The sequence below is a fragment of the Quercus lobata genome, chromosome 2, assembly GCF_001633185.2.
Source record: "Quercus lobata isolate SW786 chromosome 2, ValleyOak3.0 Primary Assembly, whole genome shotgun sequence".
Lineage (NCBI taxonomy): Eukaryota > Viridiplantae > Streptophyta > Magnoliopsida > Fagales > Fagaceae > Quercus > Quercus lobata.
Window position 1 is genome coordinate 32,210,309 of NC_044905.1, and position 23,597 is coordinate 32,233,905.

The 23,597-nt window shown below is 33.8% G+C and overlaps 1 protein-coding gene and 1 pseudogene across 2 annotated transcripts; one reads left to right on the top strand and one right to left on the bottom strand.

Annotated features, from left to right (window-relative positions):
- Positions 1-5,030: 5,030 nt before the first annotated feature.
- Positions 5,031-5,133, bottom strand: LOC115978460 (annotated as a pseudogene).
- Positions 5,134-15,696: 10,563 nt separating this feature from the next.
- LOC115975360 (cation/H(+) antiporter 18-like) lies at positions 15,697-22,119 on the top strand. 2 transcript variants are annotated; one of them, XM_031096110.1, is made up of 4 exons: positions 15,697-15,931; positions 18,372-18,611; positions 19,616-20,617; positions 20,725-22,119. In XM_031096110.1, the coding sequence occupies exons 2-4, from the start codon at positions 18,420-18,422 to the stop codon at positions 21,946-21,948; spliced, it is 2,418 nt and encodes an 805-aa protein (XP_030951970.1). In that variant the 5' UTR covers positions 15,697-15,931; positions 18,372-18,419; the 3' UTR covers positions 21,949-22,119. The 2 variants fall into 2 exon arrangements, with proteins under 2 accessions (XP_030951970.1, XP_030951971.1); XM_031096111.1 differs by lacking the exon at positions 15,697-15,931 and having other exon boundaries at positions 17,469-18,611.
- The last annotated feature ends 1,478 nt before the right edge of the window (positions 22,120-23,597 follow it).

Genomic DNA, 23,597 nt, shown 5'->3' on the forward strand with positions numbered 1-23,597 from the left:
TTTAACAGATCTCTTTTTCTTTTCTTTTTTACTACTTTTTCAAAATGGCAATTTTTTAAAGGAAAAGATCTCACATCTTTATGCTACTTCAACCTTAACCAAGAAATTTTATATATATATATATATATATATAAATATAAAATCCTTAACCAAGACATCAATAATGGTCTCACCCTTTTTTTTGCTGAATATTAGTGCATGATGTTGATTAACCATTATTTTAGTTGTTTTTATTAAATTAATACTAGATATGGATTTGAACCTTTTACTATAGTTTTTGTATTTTTTTTTTTAAGAATCTTTTATATATAGCATTATGAAGTTATTAGGTATAGAATTATGTGAAAAAAATAAATAGATTTAAAAAAAAAATTATAATGTGAATAGAATAAAGAATTGGTCTAACTTCAATCAGATCTTGAAAATATCAAGACATGTCAATTAACTTACAGAACTCTTGATTATAAATATCTATTATTGATTTAAAAAAAGGAAAAAATACAAAAAAATTAAAAATTTAATGCTAATAATGCATCGCTATCAACCTCTAGCATTAATATTCCAACTTTTTAAAATTCTTGAACAAAGAACTTTGACCCCCTAAGTTTGAATCCTGGTTCTGTCTCTGATGCATGAATGGTCGGTGGATGGGTTAGTATCGTTAATCCTAATGATAAGGAGAACTTAACCTAAACTAGGAAAGAAAAAAAAAATTAATTTAAGCGGCTGAGAGACTTGGATTTGCTTCATATTTCAGAAGAACATCAACATAAAGCTACTATGAAAAGATGGAGAATACTGTAATTTTCAACTCCTCTCCACTTAAATAAATCTTTGTGTATCAGCATTGCGTCATATGAATCTGGATAAGGATTCCTATCTATAATTAATATAATAATTATAAGGATTCAGAAATTTATTTCATTTTTTCTTAAAAGTTTTTTTTTTTGAAAGAATTTTTTTTTCTTGAGAGTCAAACCTGAAGAAATGTTCACAAAGTTTAAAATTGTTTTGATTCACCTCCTTTAAAAATTTTATTCTTGGGTAGATGGTGAGATAAGAGAGAGGTGGATTTCAAATCATAGACTTGAGGTATCACAAAGAATGACAATAATGAGTGTGATTGATTTCCTGCGGCAATTCAAATTAAATAATTGGCAAAAATGCAAAACTGACTTTATAACTTTCACATTTTTTTATTTTAGTTCTCTAACTTTCAATTTTGTCATTTTAGTTCTCTAACTTTTAATTTTTGTCAATGCAGAACTCTGTTACAACTCAGTTAGTGACTACCGTTAGAACTCCTAAAACGATCCCGTTTTGCATTTTTTTTTTAATTCGGAATTAAAATAAGATAAGAAAAATCTAAAAAAAAGAAAATGGATAATTACACTTTACCCATTTGTGGTTTGCCTCTAATTTAACTTGCCTACTTGTGGTTTCAATTTTGACACTTTACCCACCTGTGATTCCCTTTGTTACTAATCCGTAACCCACCTCTCTTTCAGCCATTACTCTAACACATAATATGTCAAAAACAAAAGCCCAAACAGATCAAAACACTCCTCACTCCCAAAATTCACTCCCATCCAACTTGCTCACCAAACTGAGCTCCTAGATGCTACAATGCTAAAATGGCGAATTTGAGAATGCTGTTAAAGCACCATTTTATGTTAATAGATATGTGGATTTTGTTGGATGGGTAATTAGCCATGGAGAACCATGGTACTTAGATCCTGTGCAGGGAGACCTTTAACCAAATATTCATTTTGTGAATATTTTGTATGAAATCCAGAAAATCAGCTAAACTAAAATCCACCCAGAATTTAGAAACTAAAAGCTAAACCCACAAAATCAACCAAAACTCAAAGCTAATGATGGCTATGTTCTAATGTCTTTCTTCTTACTGTATCTGGTGATGGTGTGGGGGAAGCCTTGCGCTTTATCTTTTCCTATTTGTCTCTTGAGTTGGCTCACGAGAGCAAGCCCAGGCGTTTGTTCTTTTCTTTATATTTGTATATTTGTATATGGTTACTCTTTTACATTAATATAGTTCTATCTATTATTTCAAAAAAAAAAAGAAAAAAAAAAAGAAAAAAGGTGAACCTAGAATTTTTGAACATAAACCCAGACCAAAAATTAAACGCATAAATTTTGAACATAACCCACAACCACTGCAACCAAAGATTAAAACCAAATCAAACACACCACAAATTTCTTTTTCAATCTTTTCTATCCTCTTGATAGTTTTGTTTGGATTCATAGGCTTGAGATTTGAGAACGTTCTTATGATCCCCACTATCGAACAAGTCAAACAACATCGACATCATCACGAATGACGATGACGACGTCGTCTGGGAATTGGAGCTCGGTGCCTTAACTTAAATGCTGTTGTTGTTGTCGTTTTTGTGGGGTTTTACCATCGGATGAGAATGTGAAGGTTGAGGAAGATGGGTCCTCAGATTGGGGATCTCGGATGTTGGCAATGGAAGTGAAGAGACGAGTTTGGATTTGGGATTGGGATGAGAATGTTGTGAAAAATTTTGGGTTTCTTTTGATGGAGTTTAAGGTTTTGATAATCAGTGAATTCGCCATTGAATTGGGATTTTGTTTTCTGTGCTCTGGGTTTTGCTAGAAATGTGTTTGGGGTTTTGACTATTTTTACTTCCCAAAACCACTTTTGTATTTGCAGAGGAATTTTGCTCTTGGAAAAGCTTTGGGCTGGTTGGTCAGCTCAGGGTTTGGGCTGGTGTTGGATATTGTTTTTAGGTTCAGCTTCTTGTAATTTTTCATGTTTTTTGGGTATGTTCTTTATGTTCAAGATTTGAGTGAGGAGTGTTTTGATCTGTTTGGGCTTTTGTTTTTGACATATTATGTGTTAGGTAACGGCTGAAAGAGAGGTGGGTTATTGATTAATAACGGAGGGAATCACAGGTGGGTAAAGTGTCAAAATTGAAACCATAAATAGGCAAGTCAAATTAGAGGTAAACCACAGGTGGGTAAAGTGTAATTATCCCAAAAGAAAAACATTAAGGGGAACGATGTCGTCATCCCCTTTCTCCTAAAATCAAAACAAAGATCTGAAGAACATAAAACACAAAAGCACAAAACCAAAAGGATCTGAGAGAGTTCTCTCTTTAGTCTTTCCCATAACGATAAAGTTTTGGGATGATAAAACCAAAAGTAAGCAAAGCACAATCAACCACCACTCCTAAAAACATAAAACATTGTAACCTAAGAAAACATATTCAACTCTCAGAAACATAGACACACATTCTATCTCTGTGTGACATCATGTGAACCCAATCACCATGCCGCCACAAGAGACCAAGCAACAGCAAAAACCACTGTTAACAGTTGAGTATGATGAGGAGCTAGAAGAGACAGCCTATGAGTCTGACAAGAAGGTCCTAATTTTTGGGATCGATGGCGAATTCGAAGGGTTGGACTTTGACTCAGGTCGGGCTCCATCGTTTTCATGGAAGAAGCTTTGGCTGTTCACGAGTCCTGGGTTCTTAATGAGCATAGTTTTTTTGGACCCTGGGAATCTAGAGGGGGATCTCCAGGCCAGTGCGATTGTTGGGTACTCATTGCTTTGGCTGCTTTTGTGGGCCATTGCCATGGGATTGCTAGTTCAGTTGCTCGCAGCTTGGCTTGGGTGTTCTTCAGATCTTTGTTTTGATTTCAGGGGAAGGGGAAGTTGTTCCCCTTAATGTTTTCTTCTTCTTCTTCTTCTTCTTCTTTTCTTTTTTTAAAGATTTGTCTTATTTTCTTTTAATTCTGAATTAAAAAAAAAATGCAAAACGGCGTCGTTTCAGGAGTTCTAACGACAGCCACTAACTGAGTTATATCGAACTCCTACATTAACAAAAATTGAAAGTTAGAGGACTGAAATGACAAAACTGAAAGTTAAAATATTGAAATGAAAAAATGTGAAAGTTAGAGGGTTAATTTTCCATTTTTGCCTAAATAATTTATTATTTGGCCTACGTAGTGGGCAATGCTTAAGGGTAGGGGTGTTCACAAGTCAGTCCAGGTCAGGTTTGTGCCCAATCCGCGACTGACCTGACGGAATTGGGTGGAGGAAGGTCAGACCTGCTGTCAATCGGCGAGAGAGTCAGATCGGAGCGGTCGGATTGGCATCGGAAAGCGGTCAGTTCCGGTCAGGTTGTCCATAGTGGAAAAATCCATCAAAATGGTTTTTTTCAAGCGAAAATTCTCCAGATCCGACAGAGATCTCATCGAATCTGGTGAGATCTCGCTAGATTTGGTGAGATTTCCACAAGATCTGGCTGAGATCTCCCCAAATTCGGCATAAACCTCGTTGGATCTTAAGTAATTTGACCAAAAACTTGCCGGAAAAAGCTTGAATTGTTGGATTTTTGAAGTCTCTGGTCAGGTCGGTTGAGGCGGGTTTTAGAGGAGAGAACTTGCCAATCAACCTGCTAGACTCGGTTTTTGGGATTTGTAACTTGCCGCTAACTGCCGGAGCTCATGGGCCAGTCGCGGGTGGGTCGGTTCCTGTCGGGTCTGGTTGGTTGGATCGGGTCTAGGTCTAGGTGGACACCCCTACTTGAGGGTGAAATATGTTCCGAAAGTATATAGAACCTATGGAGAAATTTCTTTGAGATGCAAAGATTGACTTGATAGACTTGCCAAACACCCAAATCTTCCATATTTTTCTCTCACGCCATTGTTAAGGAAAAGAAAAAAAGAAAAACCTTCATTTTTCTTATATCTTTCTCTCACAAATAGTATTATTGCCGAATCATCAAAAGATTTAATGTGTTATAAATCTTCAAGTCACATGTTCAAACTTCAAACTCTACATCCCTCTCCCCAGTATATATATATGTATATATATATATGTGTGTGTGTATATATATATACATATATATATATACTGGGGAGAGGGATGTAGAGTTTGAAGTTTGAACATGTGATGCAGAGTTTAAAGTTTGAACTATAGACATATGACACTACAAAAGATGTTATTACCAATTATTATTATAACCCTATTATCTTATCGTATAACTAATTTAATTATTCCGGGTGTGTGGTAACATGTAAGTTTGAAGACCGTTCCCGTCCCTATCAAGGGAGATGCCAACTATCTCTCCTTTCAATGAACACAACTAATTACAACTAATTTAATTATTAAGCAATCATTTGGAAATATATGTATTTTAACTCAATTTGTAGTGGACTTAAGCGGTCAGGGTTATCTATAAATTTAAAAGGGATGGAATGTTATTTCTAAAAATAGTATGGGGTTTTTTTGACATTTCTCCTGTACTTAAAAGAAAATCTAAAACTAGGTGCCCCTAAGAAAGAATCATAGAGTAGCAATATTATCATCTTAATTAAGGAAATAATAAAGGATTAACTAGCCCTTGAGCATGTGCTCAAGCGGCTCTTCTATTTTTTAGATAAGGATTAATTTAGAGCATTTATTATAATTTAGAATTATTACATTTTTCAATCACTAAAAAAAACCTAGGGGTGTGATGAAAAAAATATATCACCCGCAAATGCATAACACTCATCACACACCTAGGGTTTTTTTTGTGATTGGAAAATATAGTAATCTTAAATTATAATAAATGTTCTAAATTAATTCTTACCCAAAAAATAAAAGAGCCTTTGAGCACACGTGTGAGCGCACGCTTAGAGGTTAGTTTTTTTTTTTTTTTAACATTTCGCTTGAACTTAAAAGAAAATCTAAAACTAGGTGCCCCTAAGAAAGAATCATAGAGCAGCAATATTATCGTCTTAATTAAGGAAATAATAAAGGATTAATATTATTGTAAAAAGAAGATCGCTGGGCCATGCATGAAAATTCGGAAGAACCATAATGCCCGGCGGCCCCGGCCTTTACATATTCTAGTACTAATTAATTGAGGGCGTAACGTGCATCACAAACCAGAGAAAATATGTAATGTAATGTGATTCTGCAGGAGACAGAAACGCAAAAACCTCGATTGATCAACTTGCCATCATTAGCAGAATAACGGAAACGTACGTATCATTCTACCTAATAATGACCCACAAAACTAGCCCCATTAGATCATCATCCATGTGCTTTGACTTCCACATTGTGATGCGTGTGGTGCATGGAACATTTTTGTAGAGTGGATGGGGGTAACCATCATTGATCTAATTGATTTTTTTTTTTTTTTTTGATATATGATTTTTGTTGAATGATGATTGTTCTTTATTATCAACCAAAGACAAAAATTAATTTTTAGTGCAAGCAGAGTTCAAACTTCAAATTTTTTATTTGACCACATGATACTTTATTAAATCTTTTTATCATTGATCCAATTGTCATTGATAGTTTGAACTTGGAACCATTTTTTAAAAAATTCACGCGGCCGGTGGGAGGTAACCTTCGCTGACAGAAAGTATACCAGCTGATAAGAACATCAACATTATTGGATATCTTCTTAAATAGGCTTACGTTGATGTTATTTTTAAAGGAAGTTGACCAGCTGAGATACTACGTTGCTTCAAAAGAACATTTAACATTAATGCATTAATAAAAGGAAAAGAAACATCTACGTAAACCTCTAAGAAGATAGAGAATAATATTGTAATGTTTCAACTTCTCTCCATTTAAGTAGACCTTTGTATATACGTCTAGCTGTGTCATATGAAACAGGATAAGAATTCATAAAAAAGGAAAATAAATAATTAGAAGGATAAGGATTCAAAATAATAGACATTAAAAAGGAATTCTTACATTGTGTAAAAGTTTTCTTTTGGCAAAAAAATCTCCAGATGCAGTTTGACAAAACAATCTCAAGGTCTATAACAGATCACATATTGGTCATTGTCAGCCATGATTGCCCTCGTGTAGCCAAACCACCGCAAAAATGGTATAAACCATTCAGAAATGCAATTAAAATAAATGTCGATGTTGTGTGTTGTATGTTGAATGTTTTGCAATTGCAGCTGTTGCTAGAGAGTGGAGAGGGGAATTGGTATTCTCTTGTTCCAAAAGAGCGAACACCAATGGCGACTCTAGGAATTTTATCCGGAGGGTTCATTAAGAAATATAAGTTAAAACAAAATTTAATTAAAATAAAACTTGACTATATCAAGTTACCGACAAAAAAACATGTAAATGTATAAAGTTTTATAATTTCTTTCTACAAGTTTTCATATTTTGAATCATTACAAACCCTTTGTATTTCATAAAAATTAAATTATATAAAGTTATATTATGTTTGTATTATACATGCATGCACACATTCGCACACATCACAATTCACACAAAAAAAAAATTATTAAAAAAATTGTTCATAATCAATATTAAACACACTCACACACATATAATAAAAATTTATAATAAAATAGTCACTCGCAATTCACAAATATTCATTCTTTATTCTTAGAGTTTAAGATACTAAGATAGTCAGATAATTAACTGAGATGAGATGAGATTCATGAGAGAAAGATTTATATGATCTGTGCTATTGTTTGGTTTTATGATGGACTGATTTGTATTGTTTTAGTTTTGGATTGGGTTGGCCTGTGTTATTGTTTAGTTTTGAGTTGGACCTTTCTATGATTAGGGTGTGCAAAATTTAAGCCAAGTGTTCAAAAATATTTTTTAAAGTAAAGTAAGCTAATAAATTTTTTTTTTTTTATATATAATATTTTTATTTTCAAGGCAGGGGGTTCATTTGAACCCCCTGAACAACACTTAATGCCGCCCATACACCAGCCTTTCTCTCCAAGCTGAAGCTGTATTATGGGCATTAAGATTGGTAGAGAGATTGGAATTTGAATCCATATGTGTTAAGAGTGACTCCAAAGTTTTTGTTGATGCTCTTGTATCCCCATGTCAAGGTATCCCTTGGAGAATAACTTGTATCAACTATGATATATCTGCTTTGCTGTCACAATTCCCAATTTGCTTTGTTTATTGGGTTCCTAGAGTGGCGCATCTCATGCTTTGGCCAAATGAACTTTAAAGAACAATGTATATGACTCTTTTGATCTAGCACATGGTCCTCCTTGGTTTTTTTTTTTTTTTTTTTTTTTTTTTTTTGTTTTTGTTTTTTGAGATAGAGTTTCAACCTATAGCGTTCACTCCTGATAATAACTCTTTATTATCAGACCAAGACACCAATCAGTTTTGGTGTAGGCGGGGATTGAATCCCAGATCTCTTATACAAGCATCAGAGACTTTACCAGTTAAGCTAACTAAAACCCACTTTTTTTTTTGTGTCATTAGTTTTTGTTTTTTTTTAATCGATCTATAGTTAGGGAGGAATTTAATTATCAGCCTTTGTTTTAATTTCCTAGTTTGTAATAAAATCTTTTCATTCCATTAAAAAAAGTTTCATTTTGGCATGCAAATTTCATTGATATACTCTTTTTTGTGGTAATTTACAATATGATTGCCCCAAAAATTTGGCAATGTTTTCAAATTAGACTCTAGATTTTGAAAAGTTTCAATTAAAATGTTAAAATGTTTATTAAATTGTTTCAATTCATTCACTCAAAGTGCCAATGTTAATTTTAAAAAAATAAAGTAAATTACACACATATAGACTTATTTAGATAATAAATGACCTTTTACGTGATGACAAAGTTTAGCTTCAAACTAGTTAGGTATTATCTCCTCTAACCCAAGTGATTTATAAAACTATTTATGTATATTATTTATATAATTCTTGACCTACTAAAAAAAGTAATGTGACTAGAACTACCCATGTATATTTTCTTCAATTGTCACATAGTTAGTTGAAGGATGATAACTTCGTAACCAAATTAGAGCTAAACTTTTTTCTTTACATGGGCACCAAATGGGGTTTTATTATTAATAAAAATAAATAAAAAAGAAAGAAAGAAAATTCACAAGCTGCTCACGCCGATCTTTGTTTCTCTCTGTTTGATAGGATTTTCTAAGGATCTTTTGCATGATTTTTTAAAGATATTTTCTAAGTTTTTTTTAGTAAAATGCTATCTGTGTGTCACATGGAAGCACTGTACGTTTTATGTCTACATAAATTATAATTATAAATAGGGTCATGCTAACGAGTGCCCTTAAGGCACTCGTTAACAATCCATTTTATGAAAGTTTTGACATCACTTTTATGGGAAATGAAAAAAGCTATCAAAATATTAATTTTTTTTTCTTTTCCCATAAAAACTTTCTTTAACTGGATTCTTAACCAATGCCCTAAGGGCACTCGTTAGCATTTCCCTATAACACGATTTTCTGTACGTTTTATGTCTACATAAATTATAATTATAAATAGGGTCATGCTAACGAGTGCCCTTAAGGCACTCGTTAACAATCCATTTTATGAAAGTTTTGACATCACTTTTATGGGAAATGAAAAAAGCTATCAAAATATTAATTTTTTTTTCTTTTCCCATAAAAACTTTCTTTAACTGGATTCTTAACCAATGCCCTAAGGGCACTCGTTAGCATTTCCCTATAACACGATTTTGTTCTGTTATTCTTTTTAATTATTAACATAATGACTAACTCACACTTTTGATATCTCCCCCACCCACTTACAACACACAGAGGATGGGAAGATTTATACCCTGATTTTATTCATTAGACAATGTAATATAAGTTATTAGGCTATGACCAGTGACCACATCATTCAAAGATGGATGGCCCAAAGTAGCTACAAGCTCAATTACTCAGGTTTTGTTTGGTTTAAGTGTTTTCATCATCCAATACTCAGTTTTCATCACTCAATTTTTGAATTTTGTGGGCCCCACAGAGACTTGCTTTGTTTGGATGAGTTTTCTAACTCAATTTCCGTGACTCAATTCTCAAAAAATTGAGTTTGAGTCACGGAAATTGAAAACAACTTTCAGTTGTTTTCAATTTCTGAAAAATAAGTGACGGTGGCAATAATGTAAATACATGCATCTTTGTGGGACCCGTGTCAGGGACAAGTCCTAAGCACCAACGACATTTTTCTCTTTCTCTCTTTCCCCTTTCTCTTTCTTCTTTGCCCTTTCTCCTTCTCCCAGCAAAAAACCAACATTTCTTCATAAATTTTTTACTCCTTTCTCTCTTGTCTATCTGTACTTTTCCCTTTGCATCTCACATTAAATGAAGAATTAAATGAAGATCGCTCGAAATACGATCTGGTCGAAGTCTTGGGGACCTAGACCGTCCCACCCGGAAAAGGCTCTACGGGTCGCCCGGAACGCTCTAAAGAGAGCTCCGCATTTGATTCCTATCTTCAACCATTGCTACATTCCTTGTAACCCATCTTTAGCCGGGAACCCGATTTTCTTCATGGACGAGAATCGGATCTTCTGTTGCGGTTTGGATTTATCCGATTTCTTTGAGCGTGAGTCTTTGTTCCGGAGCTCCAAGTTGTCCGATCCTCAAATTCTCAAAAGGCAAAGATCCGTGAGCTAGAAATCGGCCGATTCGTCATCCAATTTCTCACGAAGAAGTCTGGACCAAGGTGGATCGGCCGGAGCAAGGACACCGAGATGGGTGGAGTTCTGGAGCGACGCATTCATAGACCGGCACCAGAGAAACTCATCATCGTTGTTGTCTTCATCTCTGGAGAGATTCTTTGAGATGCCTAGGTCCGAAATGCCAAAATGGGTTGAGGATTTATGGTGTGGGTTTGGATTTGATTTGGGCATAAGGTTTGTATTTGTGATTTTTGATTTGGGTATTTGTGGGTTTTGATTTTAACATATGTGGGTACCTATGAGTTTATGTTTGTATTCATTTGTGTTTGTATGTTTATGATGGTTTGGCCGTAGGTTTGGGATAGGATTGTTCTTGTTGATGTGTGTGTACATGAGAAATGAAAGAGAAAGAGGACAGCTTCACTGAAAGTAATAGGGCAATGGTGACTGAAGGGGAAGAAAATGAAATGAAGAGAGTGAGGGTGAGGTGGGTAGGCTAACAGAACTTATGACATGTTGCTCAGGCATGGGTCTCATAAAAAGTAAAAAAAATTGAGTGATGAGAAACTGAAAAAATATGCCAAACAGGTAGGGTAGGAAATTTGGGTATTTTAAGTGATGAGTGATGAGTGATGAGTAATGAATGATGAGTGATAGATGATGAAAACTGAGTGATGAGTGATCATTTTTTTTAAACCAAACAAGCCCTCAATTGCTTGGTTTAAATCTGGGAACTTTATTCGAAGGTGGAGGGTTATTAAGGCTCTATAAATTATTAGGTGTTAGGTATATTAATTGTTTAGAAAGGAACAGTAATGATTATTTATTAGTTGGTTCACATTACTAGGAAATTAATTAGTACCAGTTAAGAAATGAGTTGGTGGGAGTAGGAAATTGTTGGTATTTGACTATTGACTCGTAATTGGATTGTATTGATAGTGTTATTTGAATTTCGTGTTCTACTTTTAAATAGTTTGAATCATTTTCGATAAATGATCAGAGAAATTTAACCCAAACTAGGTCGGAGTCAAGATTTCCCCATTCAAAATTTCAAATGCAAAATTTATCATCATGTTTTCTTATGTAATATATATATTTTTGAAATACCAGCAAGGGACATTGGGGCTTCTTTTATCTAGTTGCTGCTTGTGACAACAGGTTTTTATTCCAATTTCTTCTTTAAAAAAAAGGTTTTTATTCCAATTTTGATATGTTAGATTATTATGATAAATTATTGATTGTACTATAAATCATATATTTAACTAAAAATTTAACGCATTGCTCCTGTACTGCTTTCAGGTGTTTTTTACTGTATAGACAAATATTATATATTACAATAAAATAGCCCCGGTATGGCACGTACGTAGCCTAGCCATGTAAAATGAAAAGTAATATTACGTTCTTATACCGTAAAACTAAAATTAAACAATGAGTTAATGTCATCATTCAACCCATTTCCTTCTCCTTTGTCACACACTCCCTTAAAAATTATTATGACTTTTGAGTAAAATTTGTGGTGTGCTTTAGTGTTAGAAGTTAATACCATATTCTATTTCCCTTCTGTATGTGTGTGTGTTTGTTTCTAATAAAAAAAAAAAGGTAATTGCCATATATTGCTTAAGAGAGCGTGTATGTGTAGTATAACTTGCTCAGACTCCCTTAAAAGTTACCAAGCAGGGCTTTTGAGTAGAGTTTGTGGTGTATTTTTGTGTTAGAATCTTTTTCCCTCTCCCTTGTAAAAAAATTGCAGACCTAATTATTTATATATTTGCTAGGTATTGATGCATGATGACCTAATTGAAACATTGAAACCTGTCATATTAATGGATTTATTTTTTTGATGAAGTATAATGACCATTTTGTTATTGTTATTAATCCCACTGTAATTTTTTGTTAAAATTTACATTCAAAGAAAAAAAAATTTAGTGCTGTAATATTGCTTAGAGTATGTTTGGTACATTGATTGAGGATTACAATAGGAATTGTAATATTTATTATTGCATGGGAATATCTATGTTGTAATGGAAAAACTAAACTTATTTACAAGTTTGGTTGTGAGTTGTAACATTAGATAAAAATTAAGATTTATTTTAGGAAATATCTTACTCATACAATTATATTTCCTTAAAAAATATATATTTTTTTAAATTTGAAAAAGAGATGAGTTATTTTTTATGGTTTTTTATTTTTATAATTGTTGCGTATATATGGCAAGTTTGTTTATTTGGAAATATATTAATTTTAGAAATTATTGCACCTACTAAGGAATACCTATTACAACCTTTTTAGAGAGAAATAATTATTCCTTATTTTAAAGAATAGCTATTCATAAGGAATAACTATTTCTTATAATCAAAACAATACCAAACTAAAGAATAGATAAACCATATGAATAACTATTACATTAGAATGTATATTACAGTCTACTAAACACGTCTTTAAAGTTACATTACTTAATAACTTTTATTAGATTAATATGTCACAAATTTCATAGTAGGGATTATATATTCTCCATATTTTTAACACACATACGGAGTTTCCTGCCAATAGGATGCTACTTACTATTTGATATAGAAGCCCATATTTTATGTACAATTTTAAATTCAAAAATTTGAAATTTAAATATTTGATAAATAATAGATTATATTAAAATTTTGCAAGCATGTAGAGTATAAGAAAAAATGTAACCCAATGTTGGTAATATATATATATATATATATATAACATTGATGGTTAATTATTGTAGCATGTCTATGTATACAATCATTTCACATAAATTAACAAATTTGTGAAGTTGGTTGTACCATTAAGGGTTTATTTGGAAATAACTTATTTAGCTAAAATTGAAAACCTTTTTATTGGAAGTGTAGAAAAAAAGTTAAAAGTTAGCTGAATAATACAATCAGATCCATGAATAGTATTAAAAAGTGCAATAAGACCTATGAATAGTATAAAAAAGAAGCTAAAAACTAAATAAGCCAATCCCAAACAGGATCTAAGTGTGCTCCTAATTTTTCTCCCACTCAAAAATAGAAAAATTGTGCCCCTAAAATTATTCCAATTTGCCAACCATTGGTGCAGTGGCCACTCCACAAGTATAAGAGTGCGTTTGGATTGGGCGTTTTCTGCCCAATCCTGCGTTTGCGTTTTTTTTTTTTTTTTTTTTCACGCGTTTTGGGTGTTGCGGCTACTGTTCATGCACTGTTCAATGAACAGTAGCCGCAAACTTTGACTTTTCAAATTTTTTTGGACCAATCACAGCACATCGTGTACTGTTCACGGACCCACAAATTTCACTTTTCAGCAACTTTTTCATTAAAAATGGGTCCCACGATACTATTCACACATTTAAAAATTATTTCGCTACAGTGTTTTTCAGTTTTCAGTTTCAGTTTTCAGTTTTCAGCTGTATCCAAACGGACCCAAAGTGCTTGTGGGGTGTGGGGGGTTCAGGCCGAGATTCAAGTCTCCAAGAGGGAATTTCACACACATATACACTTAGATTAAATTAAAGTAGAATTTCTATCTTGTATATATATAAAAAATAATTGGAAAGTCAAAGTTAAAGCTTATCCAATAAATAACAAAATTAGATAGGGAAAAACCTAGAACCACAACTTTTTTTTTTTTTTTTGCTATAACTTTGACAGGAATTAGTGATAAAACTAATGATACCATCTATATCAAAGTTATAGGTAACTTTGACAAATTTTTGACAAAACAGGGAAAAAAAAAAAAAAAGGTAATTCTAAAACAACTCAATTAGAGATGAGTAACTTCTCAATATATATATATATATATATATAGGCAAAACTTAGATATAGTACCTTAGATACAGTACCTTAGGTACCATTTTTAAAATTCAGCCACATGTTTGACTAAATAACTCGTGTTAACATAGTCCGTTTATCTGTCTCTTTCTTTTCACTTTTGTTTTCAGTTTCCCAAAATGTTAAAGAACCCATGAGAAAACCCAACCTCTTTGGCTTTTCAATCTCTCAGACTTCTAGGGCCTGTTTGGTTGAAGAGTTTGAGTAATGCTGTTTGTATTTTTTTGAAATATATGTGGGTGAAAAAGTATGTAAAAATGCGTGTAATGTTGTTTAAAAACTAAAAACATGTTACTAAGATGCTCTACCAAACGGGGCCTAAATTTTTAAAGAAATCGAGATTTTAGAAGAACGAAAAGGCTGACTTAATTATGTGCATTGCATTGTCAACTAAAGGTTTGTCGCTTCTTGTTTGCGGCTAGGGACATAGTTAGAGAAGCAGAGAACTTGAACAGACAATGAACAATTTCATGTAATCATAGATCTACAAATAACCATACCCAAAAACCCCATGTTTGGAATCCAACCAAAACCATCATGTCCTAACAACCAGAACAAACCTAATCCCCAAACCCACATAAAATCCAACGAGGAGAGGAGAAAAGATAAATTAAAGGAAAACTAAAGAACAAACAAAGAAAGAGAAGAGGAGGAGGAGGACGATCAACGGCCACTGCATCACTAGTGTGCTTCCAATGGTTGCAGAGCTCAAGGGTTTCAGGCTTTTAGCCTTGGGGGCCTAGGCTAGACTTCAACGAGAAGAGCAAACCCAAAAGAGACCATGAGAGTGGCTAATAGTGGCTGCCCTTGACAACAGCCATGGATATCTGGTGGTGGAGAGATTTTCTAGTTTGAGATGAGAGTGAGATGAATGAGGGATATAGTTAATAGAATTAGAGAAAGAGAGGGTGTAGCATCTCCAATAGGAGAGCTAAACACAAAATGCTCTCTACTTTAGAGAGTAAACCTACAAAATAGGTTACTGTTTATTCTTCAATGGATTATCTATATTCTGAATTTTTTTTGGCTCATGAACAGTAGCTCATCAAGTCTGATGGGCTACAGTTCCTTCTTCAAATATTTTTTTTTTAATTATAATAATAAGGTATTGAATAAAAAAATATTAGAAGATGTATAGTTGTTAAAAAAAGAATAAATAATGAATAAAGAAATAATATTTAAATGAGATAGACAATTTATTGGAAAATGAATTTGAAAAAGTGAATAGCTAAAAGATAAAAGTTATTATTCATTCTCCAAACAGTATAAAAATTTGCTTAATCTACCGGAGATGCTCCTAACAAGTTAGCTAACTTATTTAGTCAGATAGGTGACTGAATTTTAAAATGGGTAGTACTGTATCAAGGGGCTAAACTAGTAAATTGAACAATTTCCATTGTGTATTTATAACAGGATAGTTTCCATTGCGTTTTCTCAAGTCTCAACCTGTCAGCATTTAAACCATTCGGTTCATCCACCGTTTACTCAATATTTGGAAAAATTTTCTTAGCATACAAACACATTCATTTATTTCCTTTATCTGTCCTGGAAGATCACAACAAATTAATTGCACAGAAGAGTACCACAAAACTTTTCTTGGGTGCAAAATGGAAATGAAAAGAAAATAAAGTTGGTAGTTGGGCATTAACAGTTTCCTACTTACCTCTGAGCTTTGTCAAAGAAAGATCCAGGTTAGTTATCTCTATCTTTGTTTTGGATGCTGAGAAAATTATCCATGAAAATGCAATAACACTGGTCGTAGTGCTTTCTTGGTTTCTTCTTTTTGTTTTTTTTGTTTTTGTTTTTTTGAATCTCTGTTTTTTGATGAAATTCATACCCTTCATGTGATTTTATCGTAAATTTTAATGTTTTCTAGTTTGTTTTCAATTGGGTATCTCTGGAAACTGGAGTTTTCTGAATTGGAAAAGTTTTCTTGTCCATTTTCGTATTGAAATTTGAAAGGACATTATTATACAGTAGAAGTTGTAAATTCATCGGAGGTACAGGGACATTGTCGTCTTTTGGGCATGGCGGCCACGACTACATGACTGGCAATTTTTTCAGCAATTTTTTTTTTTTTTGAGTAAAGATTTTTTCAGCATTGGTTGCGTAGATTTCATTTGAAAATTGAAAAAGTCTCTGGAGTTTTTTTTTAAAAGAAACAAGTCTAGAGTTAGAGTCACGTAATCACTATCTCATGGTCGGTTTAGATTTCATTTATTATTGAAAATTAAAAATTAAAAATATTGTAACAAAATAATTTTTAAATATTAATTTTTAATCATGTAAATAGTAACACGGTACTTAATTTTTTGGGATCTACACACAAAATGCTGGATGCGCAAATGGTGGACGTTTGTCTCTATCCAAACGTTCACTTATTGGTATATGTAAAAAAAGGACGAAACTACCTAAGTCAATATTTAATACCACACCCACAACTTTGTAACAAATTTGTTGTGGTGTATTATGAGTGGTGGAGAAAAAATGGTGATAATAGGCAATCAACTATAAGTTTGAATGGAGTTTATATAAGGAGTGGTTTTAGAATTACTTAATAAGTTAAAGCATTTAAAAAATTTAATTTTTAACCACTTAAAACACTACTTTATCTATTTTAATAATTCACTTTATAATATATCCAACATCAAATATTTTATTCTAAAACAATAAATAAAAGCCATAACCATCAACACATTAAAATATTTTTTTTTTTAACAACCCACATTTATTTTATTTTATTTTTTTGAGTTTGCTAGGTGAGTTGCTAGAGATAACAGTGAATAGCTTAAAGTAAAATATTCTGATTATAGCTTCTTTGCTGTAGAAACAAATTTGGGGAATTGGTTGCCTTGTTGGGATGCTCTTAATAGGTTTGAATGGAGTTTTTGTTTTTTTCTAATGCTAAAAGACAATAATGCCACGATCCATGCACGAAATTGCTAATGTACTTTTCAATTGGCTTAATGCAATTAAGAATTCCAATCTCTATAGAGTATAGACTATAGATGATAGTCAATTCCAATCAGCTGCGCACTTTCCACGAATTTTCTCCAATACAGTACAATTCTACTATGTTTTATTCCAATATTAACAGTAACGGTGACTTGAAATTACGATTTTTGGGGGGAAAATATATATATATATATATATATATATATGAAGTGTGTATACGGTTGTGTTGTGTGTAATAGACGGTACCGTTTGTATGCCGAGAAATATTGGTTTGGTATGGTAGCTAGAAATGAAAGAAGAAATGGTAGATATTTTGGATTATTGGAAGTCTCCTCAATAGCCGCATAGACATTTTTGCCTTGGTGGTGGCCCTGGTGGGTGAGTCTAACAGGCGCTTTTGATAACCACCGGCAAAAGATATTTTTTGTGTTTATATTGGTCTTTCTCTTTTTTCAAAGTCCTCCGAGTTTTGATTGTGATGTGAAGTACACCGGCAAAAGATATTTTTTGTGTTTCTATTGGTCTCTTTTTTCAAAGTCCTCCGAGTTTTGATTGTGATGTGAAGTATGGAAACTAGAATCTTTTATTCTTCTTACTTATTTTTGTACTTAAAAAAATTAATACTTATGCACCAAATTCATTATTGTATAAATATGTGACAAGTATTTGAATAGATCTAATACGCAATAAAACTGAACTCAAGCCGGTTCCCAAATTAAGTTGTTTTAAATGTGGTCATGTGTTTGGAGTTGGATCACTACTTGGCAACATGATGGATGCACCTTCCTAGTTCCTATACACTTGGCACCTTCGTCTACCACGTGTTTGTGATATTTAGCAGAGATGTAATCAAACCAGTAATAATTATGTAGCACGTATTAAAAATTATTTATCATGTATTCATTTCTCACAATATGTGTGAGGTGCAGGAATATTCTCTCTCTCTCTCTCTCTCTCTCTCTCTCACACACACATATAATTTGCCATTAGGGGTCAATTTTTGGTGTCCGTATTTCTAACCCATGTTACTTAAATCTGCAGACAAGTTTGTGGTGTCAGTAATTTTCTCTTTTGTTAACAAGTGTTTGGACATCTGTATTCCTTTCCAATGCATATTATTTAGAATTCTTCAGTTGGACTTAAAAAAAGGAATAATATATGACTCACCTAAAGCAGGAACTGAAGTGAGAACCTCTGCATAGTTTGTTTTACCGCAAAATAAAAATGGCCACAAATGCTAGTGCATGTCCGGCAGCCATGCAGGCTACATCAAATGGGTTGTTCCAAGGGGATAATCCTCTTCATTTTTCACTCCCCCTTGCCATCGTGCAGATATGTCTTGTGGTTGCACTCACACGTATTCTTGCTTTTCTTTTGAGGCCATTAAGACAGCCTCGGGTGATTGCAGAGATTGTGGTAAGTCCCTCTTCTTTTCTTATTCTTTATTGGTGTGTTTTTGTATTTTCACATGATAATGACTTGCAGCTTTTGTTTAGTTTATTACACATTAACAATAAGGATTTAGATACGTATCATAAGTCATAACTATGCAATTATTCCAAGTTTTCCTTAAATTATATAGGGTCGGCACTAAATAATACTATGCTGTCATGACTTCCACCTCGGAATCTAGTACTATTTGCTTTTATTTTATTGAAATTTTTATTTGTAATCTTTCTCAATCTCTTTGTTTAATCAGGTTTGCGGGCATAATCTGAGTCACAGGGATTGCCAATGCGTATTGGTATTTCCTACAATAAAAAATGTTTCAAATAAGGACAGTTATATGTGTATCAGAATTATTCTTGGAATTGATTCCAAGTAAAAATTCTAAAAACATATCATCTAGAGGGGTTATCTAATTTTGGGTATAGTTACTTAACTTGTGGTATTGCAAACTGTAGAGTGTAAACTCAAAAAATGGACGCTGTATTTGAGTCATTGATGAAAGGAATTCTATATGAGAACCAAGTGGTATTGTTTACTCTGCCTCATAGTTGAGGTAGCAGATAAGGGCTTAGTGAAGTTAAATTCCTGAACTTTGTAGTACTTGTTATATCTCCAGCAACTTCCAATATCTTCACCTGTTATTTAAGAAAAACTGGATTTCAAACATGGGTCTAGGAACGCAACACTATTAGTGCTTTTTGCATAATCCACTGGTAACAGTTTTTGTTGCATTCCAATATGAAATAAATTTTTTTTTTTTGGTTGGCACTTGATTATAACCAAGTCTGTCTCATCAAACTATACCTATTCTAGAATCTCTTACTTAATTCAAATTTACAGACCTGCTCTAGGGCTTAAGGTTGTAACTTAGCTTCAACTAATGCAATTCAGTATCATTTCCTATAATTTCTTAAAATGTCTGCATCTTCATTTCCAGGGGAGAGTTTGATTTTTGTTGTTTTTGTTGGCAGGGTGGAATATTACTTGGTCCGTCTGCTCTAGGTCACAACCAGGACTATCTAAATGCAATTTTTCCATCTAGAAGCCTCACAGTGTTGGATACTTTAGCCAATCTTGGTCTGCTCTTCTTTTTATTTCTTATAGGCCTAGAGTTAGACCCAAGGTCAATTCGTCGGACTGGAAAGAAAGCTTTATGCATAGCCATGGCGGGAATCAGCTTTCCCTTTGCATTAGGAATTGGAACATCATTTGTCCTCAAAGGAAGTATTTCCAAAGGTGTAGATGGACCCCCATTTCTTGTGTTCATGGGGGTCGCCCTTTCTATTACCGCCTTCCCTGTCTTGGCCCGAATTTTGGCTGAACTTAAGCTATTAACCACTGATGTTGGCCGAATGGCCATGTCAGCAGCAGCTGTCAATGATGTGGCTGCATGGATTCTACTTGCTCTTGCCATTTCCCTCTCTGGTACTGGCCGTTCTCCTCTTGTTTCATTATGGGTTTTCTTGTGTGGAGCTGGTTTTGTTCTATGTCTGTCAATCATTGTCCCTCCTATCTTTAAATGGATGGCACAGCGTTGCCCCGAGGGTGAGCCAGTTGACGAGTTGTATGTATGTGCTACTTTAGCTGCAGTTTTGGCAGCTGGGTTTGTCACTGATGCTATTGGAATTCATGCCCTCTTTGGTGCATTTGTCATGGGAGTTCTTGTCCCAAAGGAAGGGCCATTTGCAGGTGCTCTTGTGGAAAAAGTTGAGGATCTTGTATCTGGTCTCTTCCTTCCATTGTACTTCGTCTCAAGTGGATTGAAAACCAATATAACTACAATTCGAGGACCTCAGTCATGGGGTCTTCTTGTTTTAGTCATTGTTACAGCATGTTTTGGGAAGATTGTTGGTACTGTAGTTGTCTCCCTTCTTTGCAAAGTGCCTGTTCAGGAGGCTGTAGCTTTGGGGATCCTGATGAATACTAAAGGCTTGGTGGAACTCATTGTCCTCAACATTGGCAAAGACAGAAAGGTAACTTTAATATTTTGCCTTTCAAACAAAAAAAGGAAGAAATTAATCTATTAGATTTATTTGGATTTTATGTACTTCGTGATCTTAATAGATGATTGTTATTACAGGTATTGAATGATCAAACATTTGCTATCATGGTTCTGATGGCTATCTTCACAACCTTTATTACGACACCTTTAGTTATGGCAGTATATAAGCCAGCTAAAAGAATGAGTAAGGCCTATCACAAGAATAGAACAATTGAGAGAAATGATTCAAATGCTCAACTTCGGATTTTGGCCTGTTTCCACAGTACTACAAACATCCCTGCGATGATTAATCTCATTGAGGCTTCACGTGGGACTGAAAAGAAAGAAGGACTTTGTGTGTATGCATTGCATCTCATGGAGCTAACTGAGAGGCCATCTGCAATTCTGATGGTCCACAAGGCAAGAAAGAATGGGCTACCCTTTTGGAATAAGGGGCGGCATTCAGATCACAATCAAATTGTTGTAGCTTTTGAGGCCTTCCAGCAGCTAAGCCGTGTGTCCATTCGCCCAATGACAGCAATATCTCCAATGACTAACATTCACGAGGACATATGCACGAGTGCTGAGAGTAAAGGAGCATCAATGATAATTCTCCCATTCCACAAACATCAGAGGTTTGATGGAGCATTGGAGACAACTCGAAATGATTATCGTTGGGTTAACCGGAGAGTTCTTGAGCATGCACCATGCTCTGTGGGGATCTTGGTGGACCGTGGACTTGGTGGAAGCACCCATGTATCTGCAAGCAATGTTTGTTCAACCTTAACTGTCTTATTCTTTGGGGGTGGTGATGATCGCGAAGCCCTTGCCTATGGGGCTCGAATGGCTGAACACCCTGGTATTAGTTTAACAGTCATTCACTTCATAATAAGCCCTGAGATTGCACAAGAGGTTGTTAATATTGGTGAAACCTCCAATACTTCAGAAGGATCTGGAGATGAAAAGTTTCTTGTTGAATTCAAACAAAAGTATTTAAAGGACAGCTCAATCAAATTTGAAGAGAGAGTTGTGAGAAATGCTGCAGAAACTATTGATGTCATTTTAGAATGTAGTCGATGTGATCTGTTTTTGGTCGGTAGAATGCATGAGGTTACTACTTTAAATGTGAAGAGTGATTGCCTTGAACTGGGCCAAGTTGGTAGCTTGTTGACTTCTCCTGATTTCTCAACATCAGCATCAGTATTGGTGGTGCAACAGTATCATAACCAGAGAGTTTCAAATTCAGGGTCTGCTAAGAGAGTAGTAATATTACCGGATGAAGATACAAATGTGTTGCCTGAGGAAGATTTGGAATCTAAATGATTAACTTTCTTTGATCTATTAATGTACAGAAAGAAAAAACAAATTTTTTTGTACATTCTTTAGTTTTCCACAGTTGTCACAGTTTATACTTCGGAATATGTCTCCTACGTGTCTGGTTTATTTAACACTTCCCCACACCCAATAAAAAAAAAAATGTCGTTACTTTGTTTACCTTGAAGATGCACCAAACAAGTGGCCAATTCAGCAATCCTTCTCTCTTTCGAACCATATTTAATACTGTATTCTTAATCAGATTTATAAGCAAAGATGGTGTGGAGCTTGAGAAGACCTTATCTAGAGATAGGCTCCTCTCTCTAGCAACCTAGGCTCAATTTCTAAGGGTTCCATCACAACTAAGGATGTAGTAGTTTTATTTTCCTAGGTGAAATAGAGTTTTTAGTAGGATTTTTTTTTTTTTTTATTTTTTTAAATTATTGTAAGGAGAAGAAGTAAATGAAGTTCCTACAAGTAAGGGAGTCAATTTTAAATTAGACGCTGTTACGGTTTGATTAAAGAAATGAAATATTTTTATACTAATTAATAATGGTGTATCATTTCAGGGTTACTGTTATATATATATATATATATATATATATATATTTGTTTATGTTGCAAATGAGTCATGTTTAAGCCAAAGTTAAAACTCGACCATTAAATGAGCCAAATTTAATAATGTTTTTGTAAATAAGCTCGTGAGTTTGAATGTCGATTTAAAAATATATATGATATTATATATTTATTTGTATACATATATAAAAATATGCTGATAGAGTGCATTTCTACTCATGGAGGGGTGGATTTTCACTAGATTTCATAAGTGGAATAAAGACAACGTTGTTTTCAAGTCTTTGTCTCCGGGGCAGTTTTACATAGAATTTAGGGTGGTTACAGGACTAGCCTAACCTAGAAAAAAAAATTATTATGTATAAATTTTAAAAATTTATAATTTTTTATCTTTAAAAAAACTTTGTGACCACCCTAAATTTTTTAAGGCCCAACATAATTAAATTTTAGACAATTTGGCAACAAGCTTGGTTGGAGACTAAGGCTACAACTCTATTCAATATTATTTTTATTGAATGTAAAATTTAACAAATCCACCATTTAATTACATTTTCTTATTAAATCCTTCATACTTGCAAAATTTCAAGAAGATAAAAGATCAATAGCTATGTCATCAATCAAATATTTAAATTTCAAGTTTTTGTAATCTAAAATTATACATAAAAAATAATTTTATGGATCGAATGGTAAATAACATCTAATTAGCATGAAATTTTGACGTGTTTTAAGAACATAGAAAAAATGCAATTCATTGATTATGTGGGGGTAACAGACTAGGGATCCCATATCAACATACACGTTGGGCCAGGGGCCCAGTTCAAGGAAGAACCCCTCCTCGGCTATGGGAAGAATCCCTCATCAGCCAGTTATGGCCGAGGACAAAGGGAACGACTTGTCACTGAGAGTGGCACTCTGGGTCACTCCATGGAACAAGAAAAATACTAAAATAGAAAAGGACAACGGAGAGAATAGAAATGTCTAAGGGAAAAGCTGCCATTATTGCATTCAGTGCCTTGTACCTAATATAGCCATGCTTTTTTGCCTTTACAACCACTCCCAACCACTTGGGGGAAGGGCTGATGGGA

Excerpts from the sequence above, each read along its gene's own strand:
- LOC115975360 (XM_031096110.1), top strand. The coding sequence starts at position 18,420 with ATGGCCACAAATGCTAGTGCATGTCCGGCAGCCATGCAGGCTACATCA. Across the intron at positions 18,612-19,615 it reads GGGTGATTGCAGAGATTGTG|GGTGGAATATTACTTGGTCC; the intron begins GTAAGTCCCTCT and ends TTTTGTTGGCAG. Across the intron at positions 20,618-20,724 it reads ACATTGGCAAAGACAGAAAG|GTATTGAATGATCAAACATT; the intron begins GTAACTTTAATA and ends TTGTTATTACAG.